The sequence below is a fragment of the Nelumbo nucifera genome, chromosome 2 (assembly GCF_055504915.1).
Source record: "Nelumbo nucifera cultivar China Antique chromosome 2, China Antique-T2T, whole genome shotgun sequence".
In the NCBI taxonomy this organism is placed as follows: domain Eukaryota; kingdom Viridiplantae; phylum Streptophyta; class Magnoliopsida; order Proteales; family Nelumbonaceae; genus Nelumbo; species Nelumbo nucifera.
Window position 1 is genome coordinate 103375529 of NC_142650.1, and position 21264 is coordinate 103396792.

General features: G+C 32.9%; 2 protein-coding genes across 3 annotated transcripts in view; both read right to left on the reverse strand.

Moving 5' to 3' along the window:
- Window positions 1–6888, reverse strand: part of LOC104587455 (Cation efflux family protein) — a 28626-nt gene extending 21738 nt beyond the window's left edge. The window contains exon 1 of the mRNA XM_010245070.3: window positions 6628–6888. Coding sequence (XP_010243372.1) covers window positions 6628–6838 — 211 coding nt within the window. The 5' untranslated portion in view covers window positions 6839–6888. The remainder of the gene's footprint in view (window positions 1–6627) is intronic.
- A 3011-nt stretch (window positions 6889–9899) lies between these two features.
- Window positions 9900–13931, reverse strand: LOC104587453 (protein CYTOSOLIC ABA RECEPTOR KINASE 4). Of its 2 annotated transcripts, XM_088899257.1 has the most exons (9): window positions 13219–13372; window positions 12723–12837; window positions 12463–12598; window positions 11980–12233; window positions 11771–11897; window positions 11381–11654; window positions 10689–10821; window positions 10517–10603; window positions 9900–10290 (listed from the first exon to the last, which is right to left on the reverse strand). In XM_088899257.1, exons 2-9 carry the CDS (start codon window positions 12738–12740, stop codon window positions 10165–10167), a joined length of 1155 nt encoding a protein of 384 aa, XP_088755383.1. In that variant the 5' UTR covers window positions 12741–12837; window positions 13219–13372; the 3' UTR covers window positions 9900–10164. The 2 variants fall into 2 exon arrangements, with proteins under 2 accessions (XP_088755383.1, XP_010243367.1); XM_010245065.3 differs by lacking the exons at window positions 12463–12598; window positions 12723–12837 and adding an exon at window positions 13760–13931 and having other exon boundaries at window positions 13219–13419.
- Window positions 13932–21264: the final 7333 nt, after the last annotated feature.

Consider the following 21264-nt stretch of genomic DNA (forward strand, 5'->3'; position numbering starts at 1 on the left):
GGCTTAGTTCGGTTTTGATCGAGATTCGAGCCGAGTTCAAGCCCAATTTACAGGCTTGATTAACAAACGAGTCAAAGTCGAGCCTAATAGAGCTCGGCTATATAAAATAAAATTATAGAAAATAATATATATAATAAAAATATTATAATTCTTAATTTTTTTAAATATCAAATAAAAAATATTTTTATATATAACTTTTTATAAATTTTTTTTTTGAAATCGAGCTCGAGCCAAGCCGAGCTTGAGCTTATGAGTAAGCTATTGAACAAATTTTTGACTCGAGCTTATGAGTTTTTTACTCGAGCCTCGTACTATTCAGCTCGGCTTGCTCGAATCCACCCCTAGGTAACCATAACAACATTGTTCTTAAATGTTATTGTGGACTAAATTACATGTCACTTTTTAATTAGATTGGGTTGAAGTAGATGGTGAGTTATCTCCCCGTGTGATGTGACCAACAAGCCCTCATCAACTAGGGGTGTCAATTAGGCTGGATTTGGTCCAAACCGATCCAGTCCAATGTGAGTCCATTATAAATGGACCAAGTACAATCCAATCCAATGAATGTTTTGGACCAATTTGGACCAGTCTGATTCAATGTCTGGACCATCCAATCTGTTCAAATTCATTTTGATTTAGATTGGTTTCAACCCAAACCCAGTCCATTGACACATATATTCTTATCTTATATCAATGAACCAGATATTGGCTTAATCCAACCCAATCCAATATTAATTTGTTACGAACTGACCAGGTCCAATCCAATCTAACAAATAATTTGGACCAGATTGGTCCAATCCAATACGTCTTATTGGTCCATCAAATCCATCCAAATTGATTTTGGACTGGATGGGGTCCAATCCAAAACCGGTCGATTGACACCCTTACCATCAACCATGTGCCCCTCATCAATTAATAGATGGGTCATCCAAGTAAGTGTCAAAAAAAGGAAGCATTGCACATTGCTCGTATAGCTTAAGGAATTCCTTCTTTTATCAACATTGAAAATGTTTGTGCACACATAGTCACTGAAATCACCCACTTTTTTATGACTCCTGAGGATCACTGAAATCAAAATGATTTTGTAGTAACATGAGAATTCTTAGGATACACACCATAGAAATCATTCAAGTTGGCCAATTGGCTATTGGGTTCAATCCATCTTCTTTGTTTCCGTAGGGATGCAAACAGATTGGCAAATCGGGGTAGTTAAGGATATCAAATATTCAAATCTGATTACATCCGATTTAACTGCCCATAGGTTTGTAAAATTTAACAACTTATTAAAAAATATAAGCATTTTTTTAATTATTTTTATCATATATATACATGTCTTTTTTATAAGAAACACAATTAATATAAAAAACAAATTACAAAAATGTGATATTAAATAAATAAATAGATAAATAAATAAATAATACACATATAGGATTCGATTTTTAAACAAACCCTATTTTTTAACCAATTTAATTCGAAAATCTGATAGAAATGCCACACTGGCAAAGAAATGGGGACCTATTAAGCTATTTTTTTTTAATTGTAGCATATTATTTTGCAAAACATCCCTTTTCTTGAAACCAGGAAACATAGCTTTGGAAAAAAGGGTACATTATAAAAATCAATTAAATGAAAAGGCAAAGAGAGTGTTTTTTGAAGGAGTTATAACCAATATCTAGAGATTCAGATTAGGCATTGACTCGAAAAAGGGAGAGGTTCAATCAAGTTCAAAATGGAGGTCAAATTGTTATGAAATAATATATATTAATATAAATGTTAATATGCAATATGCATAGTTATATAACATATACATCACTATAATGCAGATATGCACAAAATATATAATCACGTTCTGCTATAACATATATTATTTTATTGTAGTTTTAATTTTACATATAAAAAATTAGGATTTAAGGCCAAAAAAAGTTATTTTGGCAAAAATAGCAGACAAAGGCCAGACTGTCATCACATAAAGTCGCCCAAAGTCAAAAAAAAAAAAATCATCCTACTCGAACAATTGAATGCAAAGTTATGGATGACCTTCAAAAATTTGCAGTTACATTTAAAAAATAAAAAAAAATAGTTAATTTTTTAAACTAAAACCGGTTCACCAATTATCTAATTGGACCAGTCAGGTCAATGGTTTTGGTCGATTTTTAACGCATTTCAGTTTTGGGGCATAACTTGCCAAGGCCTCAACCGATCTGATCAACCGGTTTTCTAAACATTGGTTAAATAAATAAATAAATAAAACTAGAAGGAGACCATGAATTATATTTCCAATAGCATCTCAGTAGTTAATATATTGTACACTTAATGGGTTTTAGTCAGTTTAATTTTCAAATGAGCCTCATTTTCCTCACCCAGGTATTCAAGTTTCACTGAAAATATATGAAAAACAGGCAAGCATCCACCCAATTCATTAAAAATGCAATTTCTAGTTTTCTAGCAAGAAAAACAGTAATTTTAAAGAGGGGTATACGATACGGAAAATATACGATATCTAAAAAACTTCTGAACAGTCAACTGGAATCATAGATTGGTAGCCAATCAGGTGTTATTTATCAAAATTCATGGGTGGGTTTTGATTGGTCAAAACTCTTCCCATACCATATCTTTTCCACATCATAGATTTTTCCTTTAAAAAGATATAAGATTGAAGTACATGGACACTCTAAGGGGGCGTTCTTTTTTTGAATTTTGAAAGGGGGGAAAGCTGGTTAATGGGATTGTGATTCCCATTGACCAAGAAACCCATGTTCTTTTTATCAAATTCATGTTAGGGCTAGGGAAAGTTTATTTTCCTAGGTGGGTAAATAACTTTCCCATCTAGGAGAAAAGTTGCCAACACTTGAATGGGACAAAAATATCTCATTTATTAATAGATTTTTATAGCTAAAATGGCCATTGCCTTATTTACATGGGAAATAAAAGAACATGGGTAAGTAAGTCTTTCCTGGGACCCAGATAAATGTATTTACTTGGATAAATAATTTACCGAAAAACGAACAAGGGCTGAATGACACCGTGTGTTAAGTGTTTCTAAAAATATCATCTCTTTATATCACATGTAGATGTTGTGTACATGGATCTTATGTCAAAAGAATTGGGAAATGGTAATTTCCAGGAATTTGAACAAATGGGTCTAGACGCTTAGGCTGTGTTTGGTTGCAGTTCAATTTAATTTGCATTAGTATAAATGCATTAGAATGCAAATGAAAAAAAATACAAATTCTTGTTTAATTTTGTTTTGAATTTTATTTTATTCTACTTCATGTCTTAATTTACTTTATTTGTACTGCAATCAAACAAAATAAGCTAAAATTTAAAACAAAAATAGGTTAGAATTTACACTCAAATAATTTGCATTGCCATGATTTTGCATTAGTGCAAATTTATTTGCATTGCAACTAAACACAACCAAATGAAAAATGGAACAACACAAACTGAACTACTAAGACTCATTTTAGAAGGAGTATAAATACAAATATGTACAGTATAAATATATAAAAAAATACAAAATACAAGATTTTGCACTCTACATGTAATTAGGGGTGTAAATGGATCGAATTCAAATCGGATCAGGCAATATCCGAATTTGAATCAAACTAAAAAATCCGATATCCGAATTTGATTCAATATCCGATGGATATTGAAAATTAATATCCAAATTTGAATTCGACTAAATATTTGAATATTCGATTTGATTCGAATTTGATTAATTAATTATTTTAGATAATTAATAAATATATAAAATAAATATTTTATTAATATAAAGTATATAAATATATAAATTATTTATATAACTTAATTATTATATATAAATTATATAAAATATTTATATATTATATATAAGAATTAAATAATTGGTCGAATTCGGATATTTATCTAATCGAATAAGGTCATGTCTGAATTCAAATCCGATTAACTATTCGATAAAAATAGAATATCCAAATTTGACCGATTAGATATTCAAATTATCCAAATTCAATTCAATTATATCGAATATTAAATTTAAAATCCAATTTTCAAATACCATTAACACCCCTAAATTATACTCTTTTCAAATACCATTAACACCCCTAAATCGGATTTTCAAATACCATTCAATTCAAAGAGAGCCTTAATTCCATGTGTGAAAAGTAAAGCTGGCTTTACATGTATAGGTGAAATCTGCTCACGAGAACTCTGCGAACTCTGCCCCTATCCACAAGACACTACCCCCAGTGAATTGTTCTCCATGGGTGACTGCAATAAACGTGGGTAGGGTTGTCGTGGGCAGGAGATTCGGACTCGTCACTGACACCTCTGTTTCTTCACGAGCGTTGGGTGGCATTAAATCCGACTCGGCCGTGCAAATTAGTGAATTATGGAGCCACTGATTGGTCTCTGATGATCACAAATGTCTCTGTAGAGACACTGATGCGACAGTGAAGTGCCCCATGGCCATGTGGAGACTGAAGAGGTACGGGAGACAGCACAGGACAGGACGGGACAACTCAAAGTTTGGATGATGGCCTTTTGTGGTAGATGCATTCAATTTGATTTTATCACTACTCAATTAATTGCAACTGCTCCACTTCTATCTGCCTATCTTATGGCATTCAACCATCCCTTGATTTGTAGCCCTCGAAGAATTTACTCGTGCATGGTGTTCTATTTATGATAACTAGTTACAGCTCCCAAGGTATATGAGAAAATGATACAAATTATATCACTATATGTAAATTATGCTTAATTTTGTGTAAAAAATCAATTACTTATATTATCATAATATAAAGTCCATATTTATTTATATAAATCATAAAATTAAATTTGATTATATAATGTTAATTTTATATTTATATTATTTAATTATACATTAATATAATATGTACCTTTAAATTAGTTATTAATAAATAAAACGATGTTTAATGTGTTCAATTATGGCGGAAAAATAAAATTTTTGTCTTATAAAAAAATTGACACCTCTCATGAATACCCCCAACCAACACTTGAATTGATTCAAAACAAATTTTTAAGACAGCTGTTGGAATATTCATGGAATGGTTACCAGTAAGGTTACAAGAATGTGCTTACTAGATTTCTACTCACTTGGACATAATATGATAATATTACAAGTATATCAATGGAAGAAATAGTTTTTTTATTATTGTGAAAGAGAAAACAAGTATTATGTAAAGGTATTTATGTAATATACTTGATTGGTTTGTTTTAGATAGAGTTGTTCATGGGTTGGGTTGGATCGGTTTATTGATGTTTTTTCAACTGACCCGATATTGTTAGTTTACCTAGAAATGAAACTGAAACCGATCCAATACTAAGTAAAACCGACTTAATCGGTTTGAGTTGGTTTGGGTCGGTTTTGTGAATGATTCTTTCGGTGTGAACGGTAAAGGATTCAAGTCTAAGAAGTGAAGGCTGGATGCCTGGAAATTAAAAATGATTTGATGGATTAAAGTTGAAGTTTTATATATCAGAAATTTTATATATAATATATATATTTCCGAAATAAAGATGAAATATATATATATATATATCTAAATCGGTTCGATTTCAGTTTTCATTTGTGAAAACCAAAACCAAACTGAACCATTGGTTTATGTTTTTTTGTAACCCGAAATCGACCGATGCTAAAGAAAAACCGGCCAACTTGAATTGGACCAGACCGGGTTGGTCGGTTTGGGTCATGTTATGAACAGCCCTAGTTTCAGATCTATTAGGTCTGCCCTGACCCATTGACAATCCTATAGATTAGAAAAATTCGAGATTATACTACTCTGGTACTCCCTACTGAATTGATGGACAAAATTGTCCTCGGGATGCAACTAATTGCAATATATCTAGGCTAAAAAAAAAAAGGAAGAAAGAAAGAAAATTGCCTCATGAAATACACTCCTGCCTTATAAGAGCAGCTCAAGATGCAAAATTATGACCTTTTAGCTTGCTCTACTTCTTTGGACAAATTTCAATCACAATATTGTTTTTGTTTTTTGTTTGTTTTTTGAAATTGCTAAATCAGCGAAAATCTATAATGCCCAAAAGGACATGGTACCAGAAGAGTTTTGACTAGTCAAAACCTACCCATGAATTTTTTACCCGATTGGTGGTCACAAATTTTTTTTGATACCATGTCTTTCCCATATCATTATTTTTTAAACCATCAAAATAATGACGTAGAATTTAAATAATCCCAGGAACATGATGCTAATTAACCGAGAGGAAAACATATTCTTTAACCAGAAATTCAATAACACATTGTTGGTTTTAGTTTTGGAAAAACACACAATACGGTTGGTTTTGGAACTTGCAACAAGAAAAGCCTGGAATGAGGAAACAACGAAGTAAATTTCAAACTTTTGTGCAGCAGGGTATCAGCAGCTGCCGAGCTTCCTTTGTTGGAAATGTGTTTTCTTTGTTTCTAGTAGCTCAATGCACAGAAGAGAGAGAGAGAGAGTAAACTGAAAAAAAGATTGAGATTTATGTTTTGGAGTCTGAGCTTTTCTTCTCTTTTACTCTTTCTCTCGGATGCGTCGTTATCGCAACAGGTAGTTAACGCATACAAAAGTTAAAACAAGCAGATATAGTGACACCGTGACAGAGACAGAGAGATAAGTTCTGAGATCTCACCTCGGATCAATCCTTTAATTGCAGAGAGATCAACGTGAGCAGGATCCTCAGGATCCACGCCGCATTTCACCTTGTCCGGCAATTTATCAAAGAAGTCGCATCTCAGCGCAGTCGCCACCGAGTTCAGGTGACTCACCGTCCACCTGTTCTCTGGATTTGACCCTTCCATCAATGGAGTCTCTAAATCAGCCTCATCTTCCATTCTCTTCATTCTCTCTCTGATAGACAGCCACTGGACAGTGATCTGAGTTTGGGGGGCATCCTGTGTCAAATCAACCACCAATGTACATTTTTAATGTTTGAGAATGGAATGGATTGAAGTATCGAACATTTGTTGAATTTGGAAAAGGCCCTCTACAGGCCCATACCGACAGCCCACTGCAATGGAAAATCTACAAATCGGGTACTGAAGTTGCACCCTAAACGACCGTTTTTCCTAAGCCATTAAAGCATCACCGGTGTCTCCTAATTGGATTGGGCCCCCAGTTTTTAATGGTTTGATCAGGTTAAGAGACTCATCCACCTGAACCACTTAACTCTTCACCCAACTTTTGTGCTGCTACCTGCTAGTCGAGTTTCCCCATTTTGAAGAATTTCGATTATGTTGGGCTTTGACAAAATTTCAACTCAATTGATATCGCAGTTAAAGAGTATGAAAGAGGGTGTCGATTTTTTTTTTCTGGATTAAAATATCCTTATTTTTTTAAGTTAGTCTCTTTTTAATTGTGAGGAGTGGAAATGTAATTTGTATTACTGTTTTTCGTCTCATTTAATTCCCTCTCATTAAATCTTGTGTGTAAGATATTAATTTCTATTCTTTCTCATTAAATTTTATATTTAAGTAATTCTTTCTCACTAAGAAATTTTGTTATCTTTTAAGATAAATTATTATTTAATATTTTTTTATAATATGAAACTCATGTTTTTAAAGCCGACCCAAAACTGAAATTGTTCTTTCTATCTAGGTGGCAGGTAAGCAATTCAACCATCTAGGTCAAATAAAAACTTAAAAATAGTAATAAATACAAAAAAATTGTAGAAAATTAGGCACATCTATGATATTTGATATTTATCACATTAAAAAAAAAATAAGTGTGATAGGTTTTGAAAATGAATACACAATTTAAAACTAACCAAAAAATGAAATTGTTTCATGTTTAGTGGTAGGCCACCTGTTCAACTTAGGGTCATATGTTTCAACCTTTGATGTTGTAATTAAATAATAAAATAAAAAAAAGATAAAAATACAAAAAATTGAAAAGATACATAAATTTGACAAAAAAAAACATTTGGACACATTCTATATCCATCATATTAAACAAAAAATGTGATAAATAAGAATTATTTTTATACACATAAATATAATGGATTATTAAAAAAAATTGGACACGTTATTACTATTATTATCATCATCACCTACATTTTCCGTGTGCAAAACATATGCACATTTGCTAGTTTTTATTAAAACAAAACAAAAAAAAAGGACATAATCCTAAAGAACTTGCAAAATGTGGATTGTCTGATTGAGACCACCCAATTGAATCCCCTCATCCCATGACCATGAGGCTCATGTGTCAATTGTTCACCACCACCTTTTATTAATATACTAGAAGAGACCCGTGTACATGGTGAGGTTAAGAAGATGCCCATGTTAAATCCAATTTCTTGATTGAATTGGTTGCAGGTGAGCTTAAATAGGCCCACTTTTAATTCTTATTTTTTAAATTAAAAAAAAACCACAAAATTTTACATGGATTGAGAAACAATACGAGGAATCTGATGTGGACAAATGGGTTTTAAGTATATAGATTCTTTTATAAGGAGCTATTTGTTGACGGTTTAAGTTGTTGAACTGGATTATTTATTGTTTTGTCTTTTAGTGTATAAAATAATAATTAAATAATAAAGTATTAAATGATAAGAATAATTGAAATAAATAATAAAATGTTCAACAGCAGTAATCTACTCAACTCAGCTTCAGCCATAGCCATTAATAAGCCCACAACCTCCTTAGAAACGAAGAAATAAGTTTTTTCGTTCAATCACTAGGGGTGTTTGACAACATGGTTGCTTTTGTTGTTGAAAATAAAAACAACTGCATATCAGCAAAAGCAATGTAGTTTTGCTGATGTGGCAATTGTTTCTGTTTTCAAAATCAAAACCAACCCTGTTGTCAAAGACAACTAACCAGAGACTTTACCAGCAAACTAGCTAAATGCCTTCGTTTGTAGTTGTACAGTTGTGCTTGAAACTATTGAACTATGCTGATGACCCAGTGGTTGAGATGGTCAATCAACACCCCTCCTAGAAAGGAGGCATAGGATCAAACCCATACAACTGTAGGCTCTTCGTGGTAAGGTTAATGGACCTCACATGCACTCTGCTTTGTCCCCACCCCCTGGCTCTCCCTGTAAATGAGGAATGGTTGAGAAGTCCAAATTGAAAAAAAAAAAAAAAGAACTTGGATATTATAGGTTCACAGTCAATGATATTTAGTCAATAGTGGCCCTGCAGATAATTAATGGCCCTACAGACAAATAGTGGACACTGTTTAGTTAATAGTGGTCCTGCAGAGTACAGATAAATAGTCCATAGTAGAAGGAAGCTTCTGAAATGTCATTGTAAGCCAGCATTATTTACCTACCTAGCAATATGAGGTCTCCCTATTTATGAATTAAAAGTATTCATCAACTACTACAATATTCCTCCAGATAGCTCTATTGTAAGGATGTATTCAAGTTTTTTAGGTCATTTTTTCCACACCATTTCATATTATCTCCTATCACTAGAGATGCATTCACCTTGGTTACCATTTTTATTCAAATTTTTGGAAGACTAGAACTGAAGTAATATCTTTTTGTTTCTCAAACATATGACTCCTATAACTTCTCATGTTCTGTGTAAACTATAATCATCAAAACCATGGCATGACAAAAAACCATCAGAGTAAAATTGGCTCTACCTTAATGCTCCATCGAACAAAGTGAACTTGGATGTTTCTTCCATGGCGGAAAAAGTCTGAGCATTAACTTTGATGAGAAATTGGGATGCTTTGTGTAAGAATTGAGTAAAAAAGGTCAATCCCTTAGGGAAGGCTTATATGAATATGATGATTAGATATGCCACTGCAGAAAAATGTCTGGGTTTTCTCTATAAATAATCAAAGCGGACCGCTTCCTTCCAAAATTTTAAACCGGTAGATCAGTTGGTTAGGATAGCCTGATCAGATGATGGATGTCATTGGGTAATGGCACATCTGCGAAGTTGTATTAAGTAAAAGAAGTTGAAACATAGATATTCTTTTTGTACAAATGAGGAAGTACAGCATTATATGGCCCATCATCCAGAAAAGCCATTTATAGAATCACAAGGGAGAATTAAGTTCCTAAAAGTGAATGAATAAGTCAGTGTGAAAATTTACAGATATTGAACCAGAACTGGTTTTCTATCTCAAAATTCTGTTTGATACAAGATCTCCAGACTGATTTGAAGTACAGTAATACAGGCAAAGGTGTAAGTAACAAAGAGAAATCAAAGTTACGTTTGAGAATCTGCTCCTGCTGGTTTTGAGTTTAAAAGTGGTTGAAGAGCCTTGACAACAATTGTCATATTTGGCCTGAAATCTGCTTCATACTGAACACAAAGTGCTGCAACTGCTGCCATCTGATAAACTCAAATATACATGCAAAGTGTAAATTTCTAAGCAAATTAAAGCTAAAGTCATATCTTCTCTATCAGCCACCCACTCAAACTAAAGAGAAAACAGAGAGGACTGCAATAGAACCAAGTTACATTATAATAGATTTAAAGAAAGGCGGAATTCTGTAACCACATTTTGAGTAAAGGACCTTAAAAAAACTGCTTATTGAGAAAAGGGGGCAGAAAGGACCTTAGCAACTGCTTTTGGCGGGTAGTCATTATTTAGTTTAGGATCCACACACTGCTTAACTTTGTCTTCACTCAATCTTGGAGTTGCCTATAGTGTTTTAGACTGCAGTTAGAAATTGCAAACATGAATAGAAGCAACAGTACCTAGAAACCACGGTATCTGGAAAACATACCCAAGTAACAAGGCTCTGTTGTCCTTTTGGCATGGTGTGATCCACTGGCTTTCTCCCTGTTAAAAGCTCTAGAAGAACAACCCCGAAACTGTACACATCACTTTTCAGAGTTAATTGCCCAGTCATTGCATACCTGAACCAAATAAATCATAGATGAAAAGTCACTTAAAGTCATAATTAGAGACCACATAAAAACAAGAGAAGACATCAAGGAAAATGTTGAATCAGCATGCTGACTTGAGAAACCTTAATAAATAATAGTAGCTTTCACATTTTGAGATGAAAACCACATAAAAAATCACTCCGATTGCCTAAAAGTGGAAGCATTTACTTGCTAGTTTCTCAAGCTCTAATTTGTAGGTCGTTATACACTCATCTACCGAATCAATATTTAACCTCTTTTATATCAATTTCCTAGCTTCTATAGGATTTAGGAACACTTCTAACTCATAGTTCTTACCCTATTATCAATTATTTTCTTCATGTGATATGTTATTTGTAACTTGTCTTTTATATGAAACCAAGTTGCAAAGTGTGCAGTTTCAGCTTTTACTGTTGTACACCAATATGCAAGTTGATGTGGTGATCGAGAAAATGAATTACTAAATCCATCAGAAAATTTCAAAAACCCATTCTTGTGCAAAGATAGGGGAATAGTGGATGCTACTTGCTAGGTGACAACAGTAAATTACTCGGGGGCATGATATCCAAAAGTTCCCAGGACTCGAGTTGAATGAAGGCGAGCTGCTGTGTCTGGAGACTGATTGGTCAAATTAAAATCGGCGATTTTGGACATGAAATCATCAAATAGAAGAACATTGCTGGATCTGACATCTCGATGGACTATTGGAGGCTGAACCCTTTCATGAAGATATTCAAGACCTCTAGCTGCACCATAAGCAATTTTCACCCGTTGGTTCCAGCTGAGAACTGGACCAGGTTCAGCCCCCTGAACACCTTTCCTCCCTGTGCCAAAAAATGACTAACCACAGTTCAGTTCCCAAAGCATGAACAGTATCATGTAACACATCATGGATACTATAGTAAGAGTTTCTGTGGAAAGGGAAACTCATAAAGAGTACCATGTAACACATCATGTAAAGAACCCTTAGTTGCAAACTGGTATACCAAGATTCGATTGTTTGCCTCCAAACAGTATCCTAGCAACTCCACAAAATGTTCATGCTTAAGTCGTGAAACAGCTGATAACTGCAGCAACCATAAAAAAATAATTACACCATGATAAGATCTTAAACAGTTTGTCACTCATGAAATGTTCTCTGAAAGTCACCTGAGCTGCAAAATCAGAATCTGGCTCTTGTGAAGCACTGGGATCTAACTTCTTTATTGCAGCAGCTTGACCATTACTTAAGGTTGCATGAAATACCCGACCATAAGACCCCTCTCCGATCAAAGCCTTTGTTCCAAAGTTACCAGTCAATTTGTTCAGCTCATCAAGGGATAAGGCTGGTGTTTCAATGGGTAAAACCTTCTGAGGAGCTCCGCTCCTGACAGCACTTGGTCTTGGTTCTGCACTACCACCTCCTAAAATAAATAGGACAAAATGCATCATATTGTAGTAATCTCTACACAAAATGAAGAAAAATTATTGTAGTTATAAAAAGAAAATGATTAAGAATAAAACATTGTGTTGATCTAATGCAATAAATTTTCTTCAGAAATAAAGTTCAGGTCAAAAGCATAGAATAAAGCTTTTCAAGCAATGCCATCAAGCACTGGATGACATTTGAATATGTATTTAGATGACTGTTACCAGAGAAATTATTGCACGAGGTTCTTCTCCCACTTATCCTTAAAGCTTCAAACCTAGTGATAATGAATTTAATACACAATGCTCCATGTTTATCAAGGCAACATTCTTTGTGCTCCACACATGATAAGAAAGCTAACTGTTGTCAAATAAAACCATATAAGGTAATAGTGCTGGTGAAACCCCTTATATTCCATACTAACAGCAAATTATTACATCTACCATCAGTATCCCTAGATTAAAGAAAGGAAAGAAAAACTAACCTCAAAAACATTTAACATTTTCTACTCAATGGGTTCATGTTTGATGACACTGAAAATGCATAATATGTTGTAAAAGATGTTTCCTTGGTTCCCAGAACATCTTTCTATTTTGCATCTGCCCACCAACATCATTGTAGTTGCAATAGTCAATCCAAGAAATTCCATTTATAGAAAATCTAAGTAGTTATAGACTCAAAACAGGACCATCTGATTAGATTATGCTAACAAAATAGAATAATATCCTGACAAGTCATGGAAGAACCAACAAGGTAAATGCTCAAAAGAAAGAATTAACAACATATTGGCCACTTCAATCGGCATGATGGTGATTTAGTGGGTAGAACAATGTAAGATCCATGAATTCAGAAAATAATCATTATTACCAAGAACATTCTTGTTCTTTTCTTTTCTTGTAAAATAGGTTCATATCTAATTACCAAATGAGAAAAGAGGGTACATATTAGACTGCATAATACAAGGGTTAGTCATATTTTACCATATGAATTCCCTCCCCTGGGCGGAGCAGTATACTGATTAGCAGGCGGGCCATAGTTCTCCTCTTCAGCACCTCCGCAGCACAACATGTTGCAGTCTCAGAGAAAACCAAACCCGGATAGTAAACTCAAAATCCCATCTCGAGCAAATGCTCCCAAATTATTTAATCTGAACGAATTCCCCCAATCTGAAAGGATTCAGCCTATGAAAAAATCACATTGTAAGTCAAAAGCCGTCAATGAATTAAAAATCAAATTTATCAACTCCAACCATTCATGATCATAAATGATATTAAACCGTTCAAACAAAATCTAAACCAGCCGAAAACAAAACAAAACGTTGTAACCAGAGCAGCGACTCCAGCAAATCAGGAAACATAAACTTCTTATGAAATGAAAGATGCGGACAACAACGAACTGCCCAAAATAACAGAATTGATTTATGATCCATTTACAAAGGAAGCAGAAATTTGGAAGTTTATCAGAAAAAAAATGAAAAAAAAAAGCAAAAAGGAGGAGGATGAATGGGAGGTGGTACAGTACCAGACAGATTGGGATCGGATCAGCACGACGAGAAGGGAGAAGAAGAAGAAGAAAGGAAGGAAGGAATCGGTAAGATAGAGATTAAGGAAGGCGAATTTCATGTTTGATAGGAGGAAAAACCGAAAAGAGAGGTGTGTACATTGTTCTCCATTCCTCTCGTTATTGGGAAAAAGAGAGGTCTACACTATTCGCGGGAAAGTCGTTTTGAGTTCTCAACCGCTAACTAACCTTGCCAGCTCAGCATCCCTCCAGCTCACCTGCTCTTAGTCTCTTACGTGTCTCCACGTTTCATGTCCATTGTGTTAGTTCAATTTCTTTCTCGTCCAAAACATTAATCCGTCTATGTTACCGAAAAAGGCATGATACCTACAAAACTGATAACCAACTTACCAAAATTCAATGGAGGTGTCATTGGTCAAAGCCTCAAAGCCTCAAAGGCCTTACCATATCATACCTTTCCGGCATCATAGAAACTAGCTACTGAAGTTGAATAGAAATTTGGTTATATTTGGCCTAGTAAATTTAGCTTTTGACATCAGTTTTGGGGCACAATCTATGGTGTATCAGTTGCACCATGCAGCAAAAGACATGAAACAATGACAAAAGGACATGTTACTTGATGGTGAATTATTAAATGGGAAAATATACTTTGTAAAACATAAATCAATAGACTATATAGCACCTTTAATATAATTGATTGAGATATTAATTTAATTGCAGCCAATATTAATGAATGCACCATATTCGAATTCCAGTTTTGGTTCAGAACAAACTATGTGTTGTTTGATCTTGGTTTGGTTCTTAACCTATCTAATTGACACCCTTATTTTGTAGTTTTTGTTGGAGAGGTCAAAAGGGATTTATATAAATTTATGAGGAAGGAAATGTGAGATTTAATAGAGAAGGGAGATATTACACACATATTGAGCATGCACCTATATGATGATAATGATAGTAATAGTGTATCCAAATATTTCTATAAAAATGTATTTTTGTTTTTTTATTATTAATCAGAGACAAATTGCAAAATTTAGATCTGATTATATAAACACATCATCTAAATATGTGATAATTGGATCGAGTTATGAAGTTCCAAGTATCATTGACAAACCTACCTACTTGGTTAGATTATTCTTTTTGTAATGTTTTATCTTTTTTATGTATATTTTTTTGTTCATTTATCAAAGAAATGTAAGATGTAAATAGAGAGAATTAAATGAAATAAAAAGTAGTAGGTGAATTTACAATTTAAATCTCACAATTGAATATGAACCAAATTCAAACTTGAGTATTTTAGTCAAAAGAAAGTTCTATAATCATATTCATATTTTTAATAGTAGTATAAATATAAAATTATAGATGTGCTCAATTTTTCTATAATTTTTTTTGTATTTCTGTGTATAAAAATAATTTTGATATGTCACACTTACTTCTTGCTTAATACGATAATTATATGATATTATACATGTGCCTGAATGTTCTTTTGAAAAATTTATGTATTTTTATATTTTATTAATGTTTATTGTCTATTTATGACATTAAATGTTAATACATTTGACCCAAAAGTTGAACTATTGATCTCTGTCATACAATAAAACAATTTCATTTTTGGTTAGTTCTAAATTATATATTTAATTTTCATTATCAATAAAAATAATTCTTATTTATTACACTTATTTTTTTTAATTTGGTTAATAAAAATATTATAAATGTGTTTAAATTTTCTACATTTTTGTAATTTTCTAGATTTATTTTTATTTAAAAAATTCCATTACCTAACTATGACTTCATAGGTTGATCAATTTGATTCAAATAGTTGAATTGCTTAGCCACCACTTTGATAAAGAATGGTTTTTTTTTAGCCAGTTAAAATACATGCGTTTGATATTGTTAAAAATATTGATATGAATCTAATTAGTAGCATTTATTAGTGAAAAATAACTTAAATATAGGATTTAATAAGAGAAAATGAGAATTAATACCTTAAGTTATAAGACTTAATGAGATGAGATTAAATAAGGTGGAAAGTAATAATTGAAATTATATTTTCAAACTCTTACAATTAGAGATTGACTAAATAGACAAATATAGACATTTTAATAGCCATTAAAGCTGGCATTAATACTATAATAAAATTACTTTTATACTCTTTCTCAAACAATGAAATAGAGGATAATTTTGGTCCAAAAAAACTTCCACTTGGCATCCACATATATAGTATAGATTTAGTTTAAAGATAAATAGCCACAATGTGTGAGAAATGAGAGGAAGAAGAGCTCTATGAGCATTGAGGTGAGAGGGCTTTTGGCCTCCCACTTATAGATAAAGATTGCCAAAATTTTAAGCTTACAAAAAATTTTACCAAACTACCATTTCTTTACCATATAATGCCATGGTTGCCTTTGGCATCGCTTCAATAGGAACCATCCTAAAATGTGTTATAAATAACATTTATGTCTTAAGAAGGTATGGCTGCAAATGAGTTGGATCTAAGCCAATTCGAATTTGAATTTGATCTTATATCTCTGTTGAATTTGGATATCCGTTTAGCATAATCAAATTGAATCCAGCCATTTGTGCAAAAAAAAAAGCCAAAGGTTAGGATCTTATCCAATCTACCCCTCCCAAGACCGGAATAGTTGGGACCAACATAGGGTAGTAGAATTCTAATAAAATAAATGACAAAGTCAATAGATTGAATTCAAATCTACATTTGAAAGATCCATCTGATTTCTTATTGAATCAAATCTGATATTATATCCGAATCTGAACTTGATCCGATCTATTTGCAGCCTATAAGTTTGATTAGAAAGGGACCTACCCTTAGGATATTTTCCTATATAAAGTGGCTATTTAAACTTGGAACCTGTGTTCGACTTCACGTTACACTTGTCAGTCAGATATTTTGTCACTGCACCAAGCAATGACCCTTCCTAGTGTAGAATACAAGTGCATGAGAGTGCAAATGAAAAGAATGCAAATTTTGGTCCATTCTTGTCACGGGTTTCACTTGACTTTTGCTTTAGATTTTATTTTAGGGTAAAAGTCTTAAACATACCTTCAATTTATTAACTTAAACATACTATAATGTTTTAAAATAGACTTAAATATACCTTGTAAACTGAACCCACAACTTAAACATACCCTCCATCAATAAAAAGTCACATGTGCACTCATAAAAAATTGTATAATCCTATTTCACGCTTTCAGTGACTCTGGATCACCTGCCCATAAGAACTCTGTCCACGTCTACTCACAATACACTACCCCTATGAATTTGGAACATCTCCTCCTGCATAATACCATGTAAGAGGATGAGATGTTCTCTATGTGTGGCTGTGATATTATGTAGGTAGACGTGAACAGGTCATCCGGACTCGCATTCAGCTCAGGCAACTCAGAGTTGTCAAGAGTAGTCCCCGGCCAAAGGAACAAAATGCAAGGCAAAGCAATTCCAAAAAGCAAGGTAAAGGTAATGGTGATGAGTTTTTCTTCAGCACACCTGACGAGAGCCCATATAACTTTGTTAGTTCGTTATCCATGCAAAATGAGGCCATTGAAGAAGCATCTTAGTACAAAACAGAATTTCCACAATTTGCATCACTTTGTGGCAAGACAGAAGTCACATGGTGCATTTTGGTCCGAACTTAGATTTGTTCACTAGATCTTTTTTCTTCTTGTTGTGTTTTGGTTCGAACTTAGATTTGTTCACCAAATTTTTTTCTTCTAATTTTTTATATTTGGATTGTCAGAAGAAAGAGGTGTTTGAGTTAGAGTTAATATTATTTCTTCTAGTTGCTAATTGTTGTTTCACATGTCTCATGCACCCAATTTTCTTCGGTTTATGGTGCACGAAATTAATTAATACAGTTTCAAAGGCAATGCATTTTGGTTCAACATTTAGGCTGCATTTGGAAAAGATGCAAATATGTAGAGTGTAAAACGGTTCATATAAATTGCAAAGTTATGTTAGTTTTTTACATTGACAAATTTACCTTCTTACTAAGTAAACTTTTAGCTGTAATAGATGCAAACACGAATTCCAATAAAACATATGTTTTTTATCAAAAGCCCACTTGAATGCAAATTTACTTCTTTGTTATTGATGTACTTTTACATCTTATTATCAATGTAAATATGCAATGGTCGGTCATTTGTCAATGCAAAATTATAATGTTGTCAAACATGGGTAAAAGTGAACCAGAATGCAAATTTACCCTGAACCGGGATTTACACTCCATTTACATCATTTCCAAACGTAGCCTTAGGCTCAGTTTGGAAGGAGTACAAATGCAAATATGCAGAGTGCAAAATCTTTTATTTTGTATGTACATATTTGCATTTGTATTCCTTCCAAACCGAGCCTTATGTTCAATTGCTTTGGGATGGGAAGCTTGGATCTTAGGTAGACGAAAGAAATTCTTACATAACCAAGGAGAAGCTACTGCTATTTTACTTTGATTTGCCAACTAGCAGTTGTATTTTGACAGAACCCTATATTGTCATGTTTAAATATCCTTTGTTAGATTCGGTCTTTTGGGATGAATCACTAGTTTTTACTCTTTTGGTTTAGCAAGCAAAATAAAATAGTGAACACATAATATTGTCTTTTGTTTGGTTTCTTTTGAAATCAAGAAAGGAAATGAAGGGCAAAAGAGTTGGAAGGAATGTCTAAGATCTCTTGAAAAATTCAGGATATATTTAAGTCAATTAATGAAAATTCAAAGTATATTTAAGCCTTTTACCCTTTATTTTGTTTTATCTACTAATAAAATAAGGAAAATGTTGAAACAAAAATAAATCATATTTTGCACTAAAAAAAGGTTGGGCTGTGTTTGTTTATAGTACAAAATAAATAAGAGAGCAGTTTTGCACTATTAAATTTGTCTTGTGAGAGGTGAAATTATGAAAATCCCACGTTCTCTCTCTACATTTTACACTGTTCACCTTTCTTCTACCTTTGGACTTCAGAAACAAATCAGCGGCTGCAAAGTAAGAATCCAAAAGCGAGAATACCTCCTAATGAATACACTGGGAAGTCTGGGATGACCGGATGAGGTTACTTTGCTGCTGCAGATGTAAAAAAAATAGAATCAAAACATAGGCATTTTTGTAATTTTACCCCTTATCATATCATTAGTTTCACCATTCACGTAGTTGGACTTAAGGCTGTGCTTGGAATCGGTGTAATCAAGAAGGGTGTAAAACTTTACACCATTTCGATTTTGTCTATGTTTGGAAGAAGAGTGTAATCATGATTGACATAAAACTCCACTTTGGTTCAATTTTGCATACATTTGAATGGAGTGGAGTTATATGTCGATAATCGATGTAAAACCTATCAAACGTAAAGTTTTACATTAATTATCGATCTAAATATCACATCGATTTTATCGATGTAAAACTTTACACTATTCACCCATCGCATTTTTCAAAAAGCAATGGTCACTTCTACGGTCCAGTGCACATTTTACACTGATTCCAAATGCAGCCTAAATGTATATTTATGGAAGTTTAAGTATTGAAGTGGCACACTTGAAAGTTTAGGATCTAGTGAGACTACCCCAAAAATATAGGGTACCTATTTGCAATTTACCCAAACTTTTACCAACTTTGGTGCAAAGTTTGTTTTTCACTTATGGAAGCCAAATTTGCTCTCATTTCAAATGCAAGAAGGGTGAAAAACAATTTTATTTTCATTTTCAACACAAAATGCATTCTAACCAAATACATGCAAAACCAAACCAAAGTATAACTTAAATGTATATTTTTGGAAGTTTAAGTATTAAAATGGCAGACTTGAAAGTTTAGGTATTAAAGTGGCAGACTTGAAAGTTTAGGCTCTAGTGAGACTACCCCAAAAGTATAGGGTATCTATTTGCAATTTACCCAAACTTTTACCAACTTCTGGTGCAAAGTTTGTTTTTCACTTCTAAAAGCAAACTTTTCTCTCATTTCAAATGCTAGAAGGGTGAAAAACAATTTTATTTTCATTTTCAGTACAAAATGCATTCTTACCAAATATTTTTGTTTTGTTTTCATTTTCATTTCGATTCTGCATTTGCACTTTTACCAAACGAAGCCATACACTCTCATACTTTTGTACCAAAGCAAATAAATTTGCATCGCAAAAAAACCAAACTTTAAGGTGTACAAAGAGGAATAAACCGTGGGGCATTTTTTGGAACCAAATCGGTACTACCGGTTTTTGGAAAACTGGTAATAAAAGCTGAACCGAAGCTAGTCGGTTAACCGGTTGACCGATTCGGTTAACCATCGGTTTTTCAGTTTTTTAATTTTTACAATATATATTATAAAAATATATATAAAGCATTATATTTTAAATAATAAATAGCATATCATATATTATAAATATATATTTATATATAATGCATATTTATTAATTTATAATATATAAAAAATATAATATACATAAATATATAAAATATATAGAATTATATGTATACTGATCGGTTCGGTTAACCGCTGGTTTTCTATATTGGTTAACCGAAATCCAACCGGTACCTTCGGTTTTTTAAAAACACCAAACTGACTAGTTTGGTTAACCAATTTTTCAGTTCGATTTTGATCGGTTTGGTTTTTCGATTTTTTTGCTCACCCCTAGTTGTCCCCGTTGAAATACAAACAACTCCCCCTAAATTGCAAAATATTCTTTTATTCTATTTACGTTTCAAAAATACTTTTGTATAATAGATATCACCAATTATCATATATAGGATTTGAACATCTAATTTTGGCATCTATTTATGCATAAATAAGATCAAATCTCTAAAAATCAATCTTTTCTTCATAGAAAATGGCTTTTTCCTTTACAATTTTATCTAGACAAAATTTAAATATGCAATTCGCAAAGTATTTTTAAATCAGAGTTAAGACGTTCAGATAAGTATATAGGCGATATCTATGATGCTGGGAAGGAATGATACGGGAAGAACTTTGACCAATCAGAACACTGAAAACCCTTGTGAATTTGTTTCAATCAAAGTAATGGAACCTCGCCACCTACCGTGTAAACAATCGAAAGTTTAAAAAGTTTTAAGTAATTTTAGCTGGTTAATGGAAGTGACTTAGGGGCCGTTTGACAATTGCTGAAATGGCTGAACTGAAAAGTTTATTACTTTGTCATTTAGTGAAAAATCTTTTCTGATGACCGAAGCTGAAATTGGGTAGATTACTATATCCTTTAATATTTTATTATTTAATTATTTTATCCACTAAAATACAAAGCAATAAGTTGTTCAATTCAACAACTTAGGTGTTATCAAACAGCCCCTTAGCCAACTTGACTTAGCTTGTTTCATATGATTTCATCCTAAGGTGTTAACTACTCTATAAAGAGCTGGTTTATATCACATGCTGGTTATAACACATGCTCCTTCTGTAAAAATAAATTGAATTCAGTTTTGGAGATTTACCCATGATTTTTTTTTTTCCATTGGACAATTAGTTTGCTTGCCAAGATGTGCAGATTTCCAAGTAAATTT